The 16,044-nt window shown below is 48.8% G+C and overlaps 8 protein-coding genes across 8 annotated transcripts; 3 read left to right on the forward strand and 5 right to left on the reverse strand.

The window, feature by feature from the left end:
* Positions 1-486: 486 nt before the first annotated feature.
* Positions 487-1,647, forward strand: Bathy10g00700 (hypothetical protein; the record flags this gene model as incomplete). Its single annotated transcript, XM_007510792.1, has 1 exon — positions 487-1,647. One exon carries the CDS (start codon positions 487-489, stop codon positions 1,645-1,647), a length of 1,161 nt encoding a protein of 386 aa, XP_007510854.1.
* Positions 1,648-1,808: 161 nt separating this feature from the next.
* Bathy10g00710 (predicted protein) lies at positions 1,809-2,087 on the reverse strand (the record flags this gene model as incomplete). The annotated part of the gene is made up of 1 exon (XM_007510794.1): positions 1,809-2,087. The coding sequence occupies one exon, from the start codon at positions 2,085-2,087 to the stop codon at positions 1,809-1,811; it is 279 nt and encodes a 92-aa protein (XP_007510856.1).
* A 338-nt stretch (positions 2,088-2,425) lies between these two features.
* Bathy10g00720 (unknown protein) lies at positions 2,426-3,922 on the forward strand (the record flags this gene model as incomplete). The annotated part of the gene is made up of 1 exon (XM_007510401.1): positions 2,426-3,922. The coding sequence occupies one exon, from the start codon at positions 2,426-2,428 to the stop codon at positions 3,920-3,922; it is 1,497 nt and encodes a 498-aa protein (XP_007510463.1).
* A 113-nt stretch (positions 3,923-4,035) lies between these two features.
* On the reverse strand, positions 4,036-7,014 carry Bathy10g00730 (unknown protein; the record flags this gene model as incomplete). Its single annotated transcript, XM_007510780.1, has 1 exon — positions 4,036-7,014. The coding sequence occupies one exon, from the start codon at positions 7,012-7,014 to the stop codon at positions 4,036-4,038; it is 2,979 nt and encodes a 992-aa protein (XP_007510842.1).
* A 317-nt stretch (positions 7,015-7,331) lies between these two features.
* Positions 7,332-8,042, forward strand: Bathy10g00740 (predicted protein; the record flags this gene model as incomplete). Its single annotated transcript, XM_007510484.1, has 1 exon — positions 7,332-8,042. The coding sequence occupies one exon, from the start codon at positions 7,332-7,334 to the stop codon at positions 8,040-8,042; it is 711 nt and encodes a 236-aa protein (XP_007510546.1).
* Positions 8,043-8,141: 99 nt separating this feature from the next.
* Bathy10g00750 (predicted protein) lies at positions 8,142-9,551 on the reverse strand (the record flags this gene model as incomplete). The annotated part of the gene is made up of 1 exon (XM_007510700.1): positions 8,142-9,551. The coding sequence occupies one exon, from the start codon at positions 9,549-9,551 to the stop codon at positions 8,142-8,144; it is 1,410 nt and encodes a 469-aa protein (XP_007510762.1).
* Positions 9,552-10,103: 552 nt separating this feature from the next.
* Positions 10,104-13,310, reverse strand: Bathy10g00760 (chloride Carrier/Channel family; the record flags this gene model as incomplete). The annotated part of the gene is made up of 1 exon (XM_007510414.1): positions 10,104-13,310. One exon carries the CDS (start codon positions 13,308-13,310, stop codon positions 10,104-10,106), a length of 3,207 nt encoding a protein of 1,068 aa, XP_007510476.1.
* Positions 13,311-13,643: 333 nt separating this feature from the next.
* On the reverse strand, positions 13,644-16,007 carry Bathy10g00770 (allantoate amidohydrolase; the record flags this gene model as incomplete). The annotated part of the gene is made up of 1 exon (XM_007510457.1): positions 13,644-16,007. One exon carries the CDS (start codon positions 16,005-16,007, stop codon positions 13,644-13,646), a length of 2,364 nt encoding a protein of 787 aa, XP_007510519.1.
* Between the last annotated feature and the right edge of the window lie 37 nt (positions 16,008-16,044).

Below are 16,044 nucleotides of genomic sequence, written 5' to 3' on the forward strand. Positions count from 1 at the left end.
CTCCGTAAAGTCTCTTTTGCTGAAATGCCGCTGTTGTTGTTGTTATTCGTTCTTCTTATTAGAGAGTTGTTCTTCTCTCTCACTCTTTAGAAGAAGAAGAAGAAGAAGAAGAAGCTCACTGTAAAATGTGTTGTGTGTGTAAAAGAAAGAGGAGGGGAAAGAAAACAACGGTAAAAGTTTAGGGTTTTTTTAAAACCCTAAAACGTACATTTTCAAGAGAAAGAAGAAGAAAGAAGAAAGAAGAAACATTTCTCACGAAAGAGTCAACACAACACTTTATATAAGAGAGATTTATAAGAAGAAGAAGAACTCGGTGGTAAAACGAGCAGCGGTACAACCATAACAACAACACTTCATTCTGAGAACGAGAGAGAGAGAGAGAGAGAGAGAGAATACGCGATACGAATCAGTATATAAGAGAGAGTTTATAAAAAGAGAGAGAAAAAGTGAGAAGAAACACACATACATTAAACAAACATAAAAAGGATGAGCAAAAGTCATCATTTCCTCATCCCGACAGAAATGGAAGCGCAATTCGACGCGTTCTTCATGAACGTCGCTTCGCAGTGCAGCTCGATCGCGTCGAACGAACACGTTCACGGAATAAACGCGATCGATATCATGCACGAAGCATATTTCGGGTTTTTGAGAAGGAAAACGGATTTCTTTTCTCGTTCGAGTTTTACTAACGAAGAGGAAAAAAACAGAGGGAAAACATCCGTCCTGAAAGCGTTGGAGAAACAACGAGAAGAGGTGGAAAAATCAAAGACTACTTTCGAACGCGAAAAGGAGGAAACGGAAAAACGCAAACACAAAGAAATGGTAAAGAAGAAAGAGAGAGAAGAGGAGATGAGAGAAAAAATTGCGGAAGAGGAGAGGGAGAGGAAAGAACGCGTGAGAGAGGCGCTGATGGTGCAGAAGATGGAAGAGGCGAAGAAGAAAATCGTCGAGTTGGACGAGGACGGGAACGAAGTGATTTGTAACGACGAAGAGGAAGAGAAAGACGAGCAACAAAAAGTCGCTCGAGAGAATACAGAGAAAGTGGAAAAGGAAGAAGAGGATCCTCACGCGTTGCAACCAGGGACGGTGCACCCGTCTCCGTTGAACGGCGGCGAAGCCGAACATTACGTGTGGTCGCAAACGTTGCAAGAGGTGGACGTGCGTTTGCCGGTACCGGTTGGCACGCGAGCGAAAGATATCGTCTGCGAGTTTACCGCGACGACGTTTAAGTTTGGTTTAAAATCCGAACCCGCGTTAAGGATTCCGGAAAAGTCCAAATTATGCGAAAGTATTAAACCGGACGATTCGTTTTGGACGTTGGAGGACAATCGCGAAGTCCGATTAACGCTCACGAAATCCAACCAAATGAGTTGGTGGGAAAACGTAATAAAAGGCGACCCGAGAATAGACACGAAGAAAGTTGTCCCGGAAAACTCCAACTTGGCCGATTTAGACGGCGAAACGCGATCGACCGTGGAAAAAATGATGTACGACCAACGGCAAAAAGCCGCCGGGAAACCAACCAGCGACCAAGAAAGCAAGATGGGTTTGATGAAAAAGTTCATGGAGAGCCATCCGGAGATGGATTTCAGCAACTGCAAATTCGACGACGGCGTCTTACCGGCCGGCGCCTTTAATGGACAATGACGATGAGAAGAAGAAGAAGAAAAAGAAAGAGAAAACACGACGAGAGAGCGCGCACGTACGCATAGAAGAAATATAATATACTAAGAAGGTGGTAATATAAAAATCTTACAACAAAGAAGCTACGGTAAGTATCGTCATCAGTCCTCTTCACTGGACGATCATCATTTCTTCTTCTCCTTTTCCTCCTCTTCCTCGTCTTCATCAACCCCGCTAATCCACAAGACGTTGTTACACCTTATCAAAACCTCCCCCAAATTCCCGGTTTCCTCTCCGTCGATTATTTCCATCGTGTTTGCGAGTTGCACGTTCATGTACGCGTCCGTGGAGACTAAAAAACCTTTATACGCCATGCCGGACCATTTTAACTTCACGAGGACTTTTTTCCCGGTTAACGATTGTAAGAACGGTTTCGGGTTGATCGGGACGAACGACGGACCCATTGGTATTGTTTATGAAAAGTAGCGCGTACTCCTCGTCGTCGTCTTTCCTATTTTGCTCTTCTTCTTCTTCTCCGAGTCTTTTCCCAATGTACTACTACTACTACTTTTAACAAGAGTACTAATTAGAGCCGTCTGATGATGTTTTCGTTGTTGTTGTTGTCTCTGTTGTTGCTTTAAAAAAAAAATGAAGTTTTGAGGAGGACTGGCTGCCCTTTTTTTTTCTTCAAAAAACACAAAAAAAGAAGAAGATTTTACTCGCGAAAGTAAAATCTCTCTCTCTCATCATCATCATCATCACTTTTTTTTATTAAGGAGCTTTTAAGAAGAAGAAAATAACGATGTCGAATACTCGCAACAACAACAACAACAACAGTTATAACGAGACTAAGAAGAGGGCGACGAAGGTATCATCTAAAGAGGACGAACCGACGTCGCCGAAGATTTTTCTCTCGATTACTTTCGGCATTCTTTTCATTCTGAGCTTGATTTTCGGGAAAGCTGGGTCGTTTTCCTCATCTTCTTCTTCTTCTTTATCATTAAACGTTGCGGATGATGCGAATCAAATGTCCTCGGTGGACGACGACGCCCCGGACGTTGGCTTAACGTCGTACGAAGAACAACACGTGGACCCGTCTGAAGTGGCCAAGGAGCCAATCGAAGAGTCGTTGGCGAAAGATGACGGGGAAGAGCACTCGGATTTAGACGGCGATTTGGATTATCACTTAGACCAACCGGTGCAGAAACCGAAAACGGAGGTGGATAATTGCAAGAAATGCAAGAAAGTTACAGTGCCGGAAATGTGCGGGTACGCGCCGAAGAGAACGATGGAAGATTTGTCGGTCACTATGAAGAAGAGGAGGATATTGTCGTTCGACTTGGAGGAGAGCGAGGAGGAGGATTCAGACGACGATGAGGCGAAGAGTAGCAACATTTTAAACATTACTACTAGAATAGGACTTCGGAAGTTATTGAAAGGGCACCAGGCGTTTCAAACGGACAGAAACCGAGCGTTGGCGAAATCGAGGCAACCGGATTTCAAGCCGCCTCCAGAGAGCGTCCGAGAGGAGGTTTTGAAACATTACAAGATGTGGCAATCGGATTCGGCGTGCACGATGTGGACGAGAACGTGCGTGAAAAGACATCTGGAAGGCGACGATATGGGTTTTAAGCGAGGTCCGGAACAGTATTTCAAAGATAAGAAAATGCCCGGGTTGGATGGCTCCTTAGTTTTTCCGGATTTGAAACGAGGCGAGTTGGGGACGTGCGCGCTCGTCGCCGTGGCGGATAACATGTTAGGGAAAGGACGAGGTCCGGAAATCGACAATCACGACACCGTTTTTCGGTACAACGGGCCTTTGAAAGCATATAAGAAGGATATTGGGGTGAAAGGCGACGTGTATTATTGGAAGCAAAGACGCGATGAGAAACAATACGGCGTAGAGGGACAAAAAGCGAACAAGTACTACATGTGGAAAGACGCCGCGAAATATTGGATGTTCGGCGATAAGAAGGAATTTTCAAAGTTAACTTTTAGAGGTAAACAGTTGTTGTGGGAGACACCGATGGCTTCGGAGATGGTTGGGAACGTCTATGCCAAATACCACGACGAGTTGAACATTAAAACCAAACACGCGAGCACCGGCGGGTTTAAATTAGCCATGTCCGTCCTCGCGAGCGGTTTGTGCACGAGATTAGATTTATACGGATTTTCGAGTAAAGGTGGGGGCAGGTATTTTAAGAATGCGGTCGTTAATACCGTGCATTTGATCGGGCTGGAACATTATGCCTTACGAGTGGCCATGGAGGAGAGTTACGGGGTGTGCGTGTACGACTAAATAAATAATCGATTCTTTAAATTATGTTATTGATATGAAGACGGTATTTCATCATGTACTACACAACAATTCTTGCTATTCATCTACGGCGTCTATATTTAATACAATTTTTTTTAGTAATCATCAAAGCTGCCTTGCGTATCGTCGGACTCGTAGCAATACTCGTTCAAATCCGGCGAGTCGAGCTCGAAAAACTCTTCGAAGACTTTCTGCAACCCGGGAACGCCCGCTTTCGAGAGGCGAACGAAATACTCTTGCGACTCGTTGAAACCGGTTTTGGTGATTCCAGCGGTTAACTTGTTCGTGAATGATTTCGGGAGTCTCAACATGGAGAGCTGCGCCGTGATTTTCCTCTCGCATAAAATCTCGTGTAAACGCACGAGATCGGCGCGGTTACGGTACATCGTACACGTGACATCGTTCGGGCCTCGAATGACGAATTTGTACCGCATGATATCCGCAGATTCATTCAGAGTGTCTTGCGAAGGAATCGTTTTCACCGGCGATAAGGTCATCATCAGCGGGTCCTCGCTTTTTTTTCGTTCAAGTTCTGATCCCGACTCGTTGATCTCGTTGACGACTTCTTGAACGCTTCGCGATTGCTGTTTCTTTTCTTCCTCCCGGAGAAAATCATCTTGCGACTTCCTGCGATTTCGCAACGGCGAAAAATGTCCGAAGAAATCGCAACTTCGGGTGGCTTTCATGATCGCCTCGTCCTCGTCGCTGCTCCAACCGCTGGTTGGAACAAACATTTTCTTCTTCTTGGAAGACACGTCGCCATCTTTCATTCTCTTGGCGGAAACCAACGAGACTGACCAGCCTTTGTCTGGACCGCAAAAGCCACCGCTCGAGCGTTCAACCCGCTGTCTGGCGAGAATCCGTAAGGACAAATTACTTTTCATCGTTTCCGTCGCGCTCATCATCTTCATGCCATTGATGATTAACTCGTCGCAGTCGAACGCCTCCGTGGCGATTTCTAAAGTCCTCTCTTCATCTTTTAACTTTTCGCCGTGATGAAATAAGAACTCATACGCGATGTGATGAAGTAAGCGAGAGGACAACGGCGGTGGAGAGAGGATGATCGCATCCAAGATTCGTAAGACGACGTTTGGCGGGAAGAATCCAGCGCCTATGCGAGTGAAGATCTTCCCGACCAAATTAGTATGCACGCGTTCCAAGGAAGAGTTGTGTCTCGTTCGCTCCTCCAACACAATCGTCTCCGTCGTCACTTCTGCTTCGTCCAAAAACAAGTTGACGTCTTCAGCGAGGCACACTAACGTCCAAAACGCATTCTCTTCGTTGCCTTTGAAAACGAGCAAAGACATTGCCGCTGCGACGACGTGTGATTTTTCCAAATCTCTCGGCGAGCGCGCGCTGAAAGCCATCAAAACACGTTCCATTTTCCCGAAATATTGTAATGATGTTGAGTCCATATAGTTTTCCGGTAATCTAAATTGATCTTCGTCGTCTTCTTCTTCATCTTCGTCGTCGTCGTCGTTGTTGTTGTTGTTCGCTTTCTTCTTACCTTCTCTCCCTTCCTCCTCTTTGATGCTCGATACTCGCGCCGGGAACATATTCAATTTCTCAAAGAAAGAACCCGTCAAGAGTTGCATGATTGCGTTTTGCGGTTCCTCTTTAGTAGTATCAGCGGTATCGTCCCTATCGTTTGAGGTGCCATCACTTTCGCTACTCGTCGTTCGTTTAAGAGCGTCGCCTTCGAAGACGAAGACGCCTTCTTCGTCGTCTTCTTTTTTAAAGCCTCTCAACCCGTGGGGCGAACGCGGGGGCGACCCGACGAAAGTCTCTCCAAAACTGTTCATCGCTTGGATGTGATTTTGATGTTGCGAAAATCTTGGGCTGGCGGAGTTGCTATACATTTCGCCGCCGCTCGAAGACTCGTTCCCGCTACTCGTCATCGACGATTGGCCGCGCGCGCTACTCGATCTCAACCTATCTAACGATTCAGTAACTAATTCGTGCTGTATCTTTTGGTCTTCTTCTCCTCCTTCTTCTTCTTCTTCTTCTCCTTCTTCTTTGCGTTCTTTCATCGAGTCGATGGCGCCTAGCGAGTATCTCGGATGATCCGGAAACACGTTGATCAAATCTACTCTGACGCTCGCGCGTTCGCGATCGAATCGTTCTCTTTCGCTCAATTGCGAGTACTCCTCGTACGTCTTCTCGCAATTATCCCGCTTCGATTTCACGGATAACGCGTCCAACCACGCTTTCGCTCTCTTTTTCTCCGGTAAACCGTTTCTGGCAACTTCGCGTTGGCACTGATTCAACGCTTCGTTTATAGCCGAGTTGGTGACGTTGGTCACGCTACTCCCGGAACTCCCGCTCGTCCTCTTCGCCTCTTTCCACACCTTCCTGGCTTTCGAGTACCTCGCGTAACTCTCGCTCGCTCTGTCTTTTTGTTTCATCAACTGTTTCCTCGCTTTCGAGTACGCCTTCTCTTTCCTCTCGTCCACCGGAAACCCGTAACAATACCCGTCCAATCGAGCGACGGTGCACGGCTTGGTCTGAAATCCGTACTCGTCCGTTTTCGCCGTCGAACTTATCATAGACGAAGTGGACGAACATCTTCCCATCCGTTGCACGACGTTGCTTTTAATACCTTGATTTTGTTGTTTACTCTCTCCTCCGTTGTTTATTATGTTGGTTCTCTCTTCAGGATTCTCGTCTGAATCGTTTTCGTTCTTATTCCCCGACGACGACGATTCTCCTCGAATCCGCTCGCCATTCGCAACCTGCAAATCCTCCTCCGAACTCGCCACGGACGATCCTTCTCGACTGTTGTTGCTCGTCGCCGTCGTGAACTGTAAATTTCTCCTCGGACTTTGACCTCTCGAATTTAATAACACCTGATCGTCATCTTCGGTCATCGAACGCGATCGCGATTGAGGCGATGAGTCTTCTTGGTCTTCTTCTTCCGAGCGCTGATGATGATGATTCCCCGGAGAAGTCGTTTTGTCTCGTCTGTCCTCCGTTTTTGGAATAACTTTTCTGATTTTAATCGGGGTGATGTTGTTGTTCCCTCTGGACACTTTGTCGTCTCGATTTTGATCCGCATTCGTCATCGAGATCGTCATCTTTAGAGATCGCCTTTTTTTCGTTAAAACGCGATGAAGCGTCGTGTGCACAAAACAGTGCGCTCGACGAAGAAGAGGATGCTGCGCTGACGATGATGATTTTTGTGCTGTCGTCTTTTCGGAAAGGTCACGGAAAGGTCAGGTCACGTTATCTCTCTCGTTCGTCTGCTCTCTCGTTCGATCTGTCTAAAAAATATCTTCGGCTGAGAATTTAATAGGGCGACCGAACGAGTACTCGTAACGCCTTTTTTTTTTGCAAAAAGAAGGTCAAACACATTTAAAAAAACAATCGCGAGATCAAAGGACGCATCACCACGATGAACGCAGAAGAAGAAGAAGAAGAGACGCAGAGGAAGAGGAGAGCTTTGATAAACGGGTTTTCCTCCTCGTTCGAGGGAAGGAGAGACGATATCGCGAAACGGGTGGAACTGTTTAGGAGAGATACAGAAGAAGAAGAAGAAGAAGAAGAAGAACATCATCATAATAATCGGGAATTCACGAACGCGCTGAGAGAGGCGCTTCGAGATGTCTCGTCGACGATGAACAAACGAGAAGAAGACAAAAAAGAAGAGAACTGTTTAACATCGTTGAGTAGTAAAAAATCCATCGCCACGCAGACGGAACGAAATGTGAAAAGGATCATGAACAAACGGTTGGAGCGGGTGAAGAAGATGACGGATTACGTCGCCGTCGCGTCGTGGGGTGGTGGTGGTAAGAGTTTTAGCGTCGAGGATGATGATACCAGGAGATTGTGCCACGACGCGAGGATGATGATGGAAGAAAAGAAGAAACGGTTGAAACCGGGAAGCGCGGCGTCCACTCGAAGGATTACCAAGCCGTTAAAAGACTGGATGTACGAGAACGTTCATCACCCGTATCCGTCGAGAAAAGAGAAGATGGTTCTGTCGCAGGCGACTGGGATGTCTCCAGGACAAATTTCAAACTGGTGCATTAACTTTAGAGGAAGAAAAATGAGGCCTCTCGTTCGCGAGTTTGTCGAGGAGGCGCGTAAAGTAGTACAGAAGTAGTCTCTTTTAGTATTAATCAATCAAAGAATTATTGCTTTTATATTATATGTCTATTTTGTTAAATATTAGTGAACTACATGTAGTATACATCCTCAATTATTATTTGTTAGTATTACCGACGGCGGCGGCGGCAGTTGCCTCCTTCGCATCATCATCCAGCGCTTGGTTCGTTCCTTTGCCTTCTACACTCGACGTATTATTTTTATATTTCTCCGTCGTCTCTTTATATTTCTTGGAATCTAAAAACTGGACGATAACCGCGGATATATTATCGCATCCCAATCCGCTCCCTCTCGTGTCCGTGGCGCAACACGCATCGCACAATTCCTCGGTGATTTTCGAGAGATGTTCTGGCGGCACCACACCGTCTTTCGTTGAACTATAACACAACCGCTCGCGAACAAAGTCCACGCACTCTTGACTGGTCATCACGTCCCAAACGCCGTCGCAGGCGATTATTATAAACTCGTCTTGGTCCTGTTCGTATTTAAACGTTTTCACTTCGGGATTAGCAGTCACGCAATATAACTCTGGCGGCAAGTCGTCCGGGACGTTGTTTCTTTTATATTCGAAATCGCCGATGGCTCTAGACAACGCCAACGACCCGTTCACGCGACCGTCGGCCACGAACCCTCCCGCCTTGACAATTCTCTCGCATTCGTCCTCGTCCGTAGGTTTATGATCTCGAGACATGTCGATAGCTTTACCGTCTCTACACAACACCGCTCTCGAGTCGCCGGCGTTGGCGCATATAATTTCCCCGTTTCTCAACGCGACCGAAACCGCCGCCGCGCCGGCGACTGGACCTTCCCATTCGCTCAACTCTTCCTCGGATAAAGGCACGAACTTCTTTTTACCGCCGCCGGCAGAAGACGTAGACGCGACGGGTTGTTCGTTCGCCGCCGTATTCTTAGAACTATCTTTCCCGATTTCTCCTCCTTCCTTTCTCTCGCCATTCTTTTTATTCACCTCTTCTTCCTCCTCCTCGTCGTCGTCATTCGTTAAACTCGGAATGATTAAATCCACCTCCTCGCTCGGCGTCCCTTCCGCCAACAACCTCTCCTTGAGCGCCCTTCGAATGGCTTCGTTCACGTTTCTCGAGCCTCCCGCCGACATTTTTTCATCCGCATCCTCTTCTTCCTCCCGAAACCGTCTCCTCCCGCTCAACTCCGCCAACTCTTGCGCGTTCGTTTTATCCTTCATGACTTCGTCGATTTTCATAAACGACTCCACCAACGCCTGTTTCAAATCGTTTTCTTCCTTGTACGCGTTCGTATCTTTCAATATTTGCGGAAGGTACCTCCCTGCGTACAAAGCGACTTCCTTCCCGCCGTGGCCGTCAAACACCGCGAAGAAGGACGTGTTTTCGTCTAAATCCGGCACCGCGCAGTGCGAATCCTCCATGCTTGTCCTCCAGCCTTGCATCGCACTCGTCCCGAACTTCACTTTCACGTTCCCGCCGTCTGAACTTTCTTTCTCTTTTACCGGTTGCGAGAGGTACGCGCCCATTATTCGTATATTTGTCTGTTTTATTCTCTCTCTTCTCTGGATGATTGTGTCTTTCTGTCTCTCACTCTTTATGCGTGTGTGTGTACTCCTCGTGCTAAAAAATCTTCGACGTCGTTCGTCAACTGTTTGTAGATCGTTTCTCCCGAACGAAGATGAGATGATCAACACTCTCGCTCTCAAAACGAAACAACAACAACAACAGTCGCGCGTTTAATACTAACACTCTGTCGTCGAGACGGAAGAAGAGAACAACAACCAGCGTGTAAGGGCGGTGAGAGAGACACTTTTTCGGACGTCGTGGTAAAGTTTTAGAGCGATGATGACACTTTGAGAATGTGGGAGAATCGTGCGATTCAAACGAAGAAAAATGCGTGCGTCAGCACCTTTTTTTCACCTTTTTTTCTTTTTGGGTTTTCATCATCGATTTTGCACTCAAACAACTGTCAAACATCATCTCTTTTTTAATAAAACGCAGAAAAGAGTCACACTGGTACTACTACGGTAGTAGTATATATATACGCGCGAATGTGAGTCGTGTGGTAGTATATGGTATTACAAATTATCCGGCCCGTTTGCTCTTCGTACGATGGAGGCACCGGAGATGTTGGTGAATCCCCCGTTCCCTCCTGATCCTTCGGTATCGGCGGTGTTTTCGGTACCGTCCTCGGCGGCGGCGGCGTTTTGAGCGTCGCGGTTACCGCGGTGGTGGTCGTCATCATTGTCGTCGTCGTCGTCGTCGCCTGCGTTTCCTTGGTAATACGGGATATACGGCAAACGTTCGTCTTCTTCCTCGTCGGAGCGGTGGTCGTCGTCGTCGTCGCCGAATTGGTTGTTCCAGTCGTCGTTTGCGGTCGAGCCGCCGCCGCGCTCGTCGACGCCGCGGCGGGCGGACGACGGTTCGTTCTTCTTCGATTTGAAGCGGTCGGCGTAGTCGTGCGAGTACAAGTTCGCGCCTCCTGGGAAAGCATCCGCGCCCTCGGCTTCGCCGTCAACACCACCGCCGCCACTCGATCGTCTCTCCGCCATGATTCGTTCCGCTTTTTCGCCCAACGTTAAGCTCGTGTTTTCTTGAATGACGTCTTTTCTTGTCATGACGCCGACGACTAACGGTTTATCCGGAGTCACGTACAAGTGTCGCAAACCCATCGTTCGGAAAATGCGGTAGGCTCTGGAGACTCTCGCATCCGCGTGGGTGATGAACGGGTGGCGTTGCATCAATCGGGAGACGTCGATCCACGCCGAGTCCATCTCCACGGACGATAAAGACGCGGCGACTTCGGCGACGTGCGGTGACTTGAACGGAATCTGCTTCAACTTATCTAGCAAGTCGTCTCTGTCTTTGGCCGTGGTGTAGCCGTACACGTCCGCCGGTCGAGACTCTGGGTTCCCATCGAAGAAACCTATTCTGTGCGTGATCATTTTCAACAAACGATTTCGGGTAATCGTGCCGTGTAACTCGAACGGCTCTCCCGGCTTCGTGGGCGGATTCTCCGTCACCGGAAACGCGCCGTGATCGTTCGAGGCTAAGATACCGATCAAATCCCTCACGCGCATGCGCGGTTTGATCGTAATCATGGTTTTCGCCATGACTTCGTTGACGCGTAATTTATCCCCGGCTGGCCCGGCTAATTCCGGTTCTTCCAAGAACGGCGCGCCTCTAATTTTGATGTGCGTGTCATAAATCCCATGGGAGAACCGATCGCCGACTGCTTTGGCGCAGAAAATAGTCAACATTAACGGAATGATTAATTGCATCGATCCCGTCGTTTCCATGACCAAAACGGTAATACTTATGGTCATTCGAGTCGCCCCGCCTAAACTCGCGGCGGCCCCGATAACCGCGTACGCGTGTAAATCTATTTGCACGTCGGTTAATATCCAACCGCTGACAGAGTTGACGATCCTCCCACAAATTTGGCCCATGGCTGAGCCGACCGCCAAAGACGGGACGAATAAACCCGTGGGCGCACCAACGCCGTACGTCACCGTCATTAACGAAAACATCGCTAAGAAGTAAAACACTAATAAATCAAATCGAAACAAAAACTCGTGCGCTTGCCCATTCTCGCCAACTTCGCCCAGGTGCAAGAGAAATTTGAACGATTGCGACAGAGGAACGAAGAACAATTGACCGTAAGAGCTGTAATATCCCTCCGGACAATACATTTTCGAGAAGAAATCCGTACGAATTTCCTCCTTACTCGCTTCGCCGTACTCAAACCTGTCCAACTCGTTGGCTAGATTCGTGTGTCCGTCTCTCAGCGGCGCCGGGATTTCTAAACACGGACTCGCCGCCATAAAGACAAACATGACCGTAAAAGTTAACGCGGCGACCGCGATGACTTCTAAAAATCGTCTGAACTTATCGTTTACCGGTATGTATTTCGCTCGCCACGCGGTCACTCGTACGTTCAAGTTGACGAACAACGCGCCGATGTAGCCGCCTAAACATCCAATCATCGCAAAGATTGGCACCTCCCAAAAGTACCACCAGTACTGTTTCGAGTAGTTCGCCTCGTCGTCGGTGTATAAACCAAAATCTCTGTGCGTCCCGAATTTCGCGCGCGCGAAATCTGTGGCGTCGAAGTCCAACTGCTCTAACCAGTGCGAGGTCAACACGCCGACGCACGTGGCCAAAAAGCCTCGCCACAACATGGACGAGTTATAAAACGACGTCCCTTCCTCTACGGTGAACAACATTCCACCGATTGGGGCGCCAAATGCAACCGCAACACCCGTCGCGGTACCAATAGCCACAAAATCTCGCTTATCTCTATCGTTTCTAAAATGGTTCGGTCTTCTGGTTTTGAACCCGAGCGAGTGCGAACCGAACGAGCACAAACCGCCGCCAACCAAACCGCCGCCGTGCACGAACGGTCCTTCCTTACCGGCAATCAAACCAGCGCCAATACTAAATGCCACGCCACCTAATTTCGCCAAAAGTGTTTTCAATCTCAACAACCCTTTCAAATGCACGCCGTTTAAATACGTCTTCAATTCTGGAATCCCGCTGCCGGCTGCCAAAGGTTCCACGTAACTCACCAGCCCTCCAGCGACGGCGGCTAAACAGCACGTCACAAACAGAGAACTGATGTACGCGTAAAACTTCGACGCGTCTTGGTTCTCTCCATCCCCGACGACTAATCTCATCGCCATCCCAAACCTAAACGAGTTCAACTTATCCACCAACCCGTCCACGACGAACGCCACGAAACCCATCACGACGCCGATGATAGCCGAGAGCGTCCACTTCCACCACTCCTCGTTTTGATATTCCGCTCTCTTTCGGCTTCTTAACTGTTCCTCTTCGATGTCGCAATCGATTGGGTCGTAATCGTGCGACTCAAACGCCGTCATTCGTCGTAATCGTAAACTCGCCATGTTCGTCTCTCTGTCCGAAACCGTCGCCCCGAAGACAACCGCCGGGGCAGATTCTCTCGGGCTCGAACTCGAATTCATCAAAGTGTTCCGATCTTCTAAAGTCCCCGCAGCCGTCGCCGCGATGTTCTGAAACGTCTCTCGAGGGTTTCTAAAACCACCTACTACACTTAAGCCGCCACTCGTTCGAGGCGACGACGTTGTGTTGTTGTGAATGTTTCTCGACTTTTTCGTTGAATTTCGCGCGAATGCGGACACACCGGATTGATGTTGATTTTGATTCGAATTCGTCGTTGATACACGCGGAGGTCGTCTTTGAGTGTTCGCGGTAGTAGTACTCCCATCCTCTCCTCCAGGGATCAAGGTTTCCTCGTCGTTCATCGTCGATGATCGTTTTTGTAAAACACCGACGAAACCTTCTTCTTCTTCTTCTTCTAAATATGAGAGAAGAATAAAAAGCGCAAAAAGCGTGTGTCAATTTGTGATTGATTTTGAGGAAATTTTTTGAAAGAGAAGAGTTGCCTTTTCTCATCAAACGACGAATTAAAAAAAAAAAAGCAAAAATCTTAAAACGTCTTGATGTGTTACTGTTTAAAATATGTCTTGATGCGTAGTAGTACTCGTACTCTTTATTCTCTTTTCCTATTATCGTATTCTTGCACACACACGCAATACTACACGTGTATATAATAAATACTAGAGTAGTTTTCTTATTTATGGTAAGTCGTAATAGCTGACGTAATCGTTCTCTTCGTCTTCGGGAAAAGTGAAGGTTTGCAAAAATCTGTACAAGACTCTCGCGGACATGCCGATATCTTCCGGCGACGTGTACTCTTCCGGCGAATGCGATTTCCCGTCTTTCGATCGAACGAAGAGCATGGCGACGGGCATGGCATCGGCCATGGCGAGCGCGTCGTGGCCGGCGCCGGAAACCAAAGTTGGCGGACGAGTGATGACGGGTTCTCGAGTGAAACCGCTTCGGTCGTTTCTGTTTCGTTTGTTGTTGGTTCGTCGGCGCTGCTTGGAGTTCATTTTTTTCTTTTGCGCGTCCGAGTAGTAGAACAAATCGTCGCTTTGGTCTTCGTCTCGCATCTCGTCGCCGTCGCCATCGTAATCGTCGTTGAAGTCGCCGAAGTCATCGTTGTAGTCGTCGTTGTAGTCGTTTTCTTCGCGTTGGAGACGTTGTTGTTCCATGTAGAGATCGTAGGCACGGCGGTGCATTTCTTCCGTCGTTCGATCGCACGCGTCTTCGAGTTGCTTCGTCAGTCTTCGATCCATGGTCACGCCAGAGGCTTCGTGGGTGCGCTGGACTTTGCACTCTAAACCACGCGCTCGGCAAATCAGTTGCACTTTCCGCGTGACGTCTTGGACAACGTTTTTACGAACGCGGTCGGATTGCGCTCTGATGTCTACCGAAAACGTGGTTCGAGAACCAATGACGTTGGTTGCGCCTGGGAAGATTTGAAATTCACCGACGGTACACACGAGCATGACTTCCGGCAACGCTTCGCCAACGCCGCCTTTTTTACATCTCTTTTCGATTTCGAGGACGGCTTCAGCCGCGGCTGGAGTTGAATCGCGTCTGGCAACCATCGGCGTCGTCCCGGCGTGTCCTTGAACGCCGTTGATGATGACTTTTAGTCTGGTTTGCCCGGCGATGCCGGCGACGGCGGCGATGGGAAACCCCCCGAGTTCGAGAACTTTACCTTGTTCGATGTGAACTTCCACGTACGCTCCGAACGATTGTTTCGGAAGTCTGGCTGATGTGATAGATTCTTTTGTGCCCGGTAAACCGGCGTTCCTCAACGCCTGTAAGAACGTCGCGCCTTGCTTATCGACGACGTCGTACACGTCGTCCGGCAACGTCCCAACAATCGCTCGCGAACCGAGGAAAGTGGACCCAAAACGAACGCCTTCTTCGTCCGAGAAACCGATGATGTGAATGTTATACTCTCTCACCGGGTTCGTTCGTCTCAACGCTTTCGTGGCGGCGATGGCCACCACGACCCCTAAAGCACCATCAAACATACCCCCGTCGATGACCGTATCTAAATGCGACCCAACAAACATCTCCTTACGAATCATCTTCTCACCGTGTTCGTCTAACGACGGCGGCGTCGTCGCGTCCAAAACGCCGTGAATGTTCCCCGCGGCATCCGTGAATACCCTCAAACCGGCATCCGCCATCCACTCTTTAATCTTAGAGTGCGCTTCCATGGACGCTTTGGACAAAAACTGTCTCTCCAAATGCCCGGCCGCGTCTGAGAACGTACCCAGAACGTTTAATCGTCTCACCGGTTGGTCCTCTAACACGTGGTCTAAATATTCGTTCAACTGCTTCTTTTCCGGCGTCGGGAGTTTTTTCTTCTCTTTCGCCTGCTGCGCTTGCTGCTGTTGCTCTAAGCGCTGCTTTTTTCCTTTCTCCTGCTGTTTTTCTTGGTCGTCTTGCTGTTGTTGTTGTTGTTGCTGCTGCTGTTGTCCCGGAGGCGGCCCGCGCTTCGTCGGCGGCGGCGGCGGTTGTCGCCGCTCCTGCTGCTCCTGCTGCTCCTGCTGCTGGTCATCCGGAAACGACTCAGCGTCATCCTCCGCGTCGTCATCAACATCATCATCATCACGTGGCGGTGGCGGTTTCTGCTGATGCGCGTGCTCTTCCTCCTCTCCTAATTCTAATTCTAACTCCTCAGGCACCACATTCGGCGGTGGTGGTGGCATTCGTTGCTGCTGCGCACTCTGCTCTTGTTCTTCTCCGCGCGGTGGTGGCATCTGTTGTCGATGGTGTTGTTGCTCGCGCTGCTGCTCATACACTGGCATATGGTTGTTGTTCTCATTCGGCGGCGGTGGTTGTTGTTGCTGTCGATGATGACCCCGCGTCGTCCCCACCATGTGCGGCACGAACATCCCCGATTCTCGAGCTTCGTCTTCCTCCATCCGATTGTTCATGATGTAATCTTCCTCTGTCTCATCTCGCGCGAGCGCGAGACGCAGAAACGCGAGAAGAAAACAGACCACAAACGCGATGTAAAGGTGACTTTGATGTTTTGCTTTTTGTCCTCCTTGATGCCGATGAGTACGCTTCATATTTCTTTCTTTAGTGGTATTATGAGAGAGTCTATAG

The sequence above is a fragment of the Bathycoccus prasinos genome, assembly GCF_002220235.1.
Source record: "Bathycoccus prasinos genomic : Chromosome_10".
Classification (NCBI taxonomy): Eukaryota; Viridiplantae; Chlorophyta; class Mamiellophyceae; order Mamiellales; family Bathycoccaceae; genus Bathycoccus; species Bathycoccus prasinos.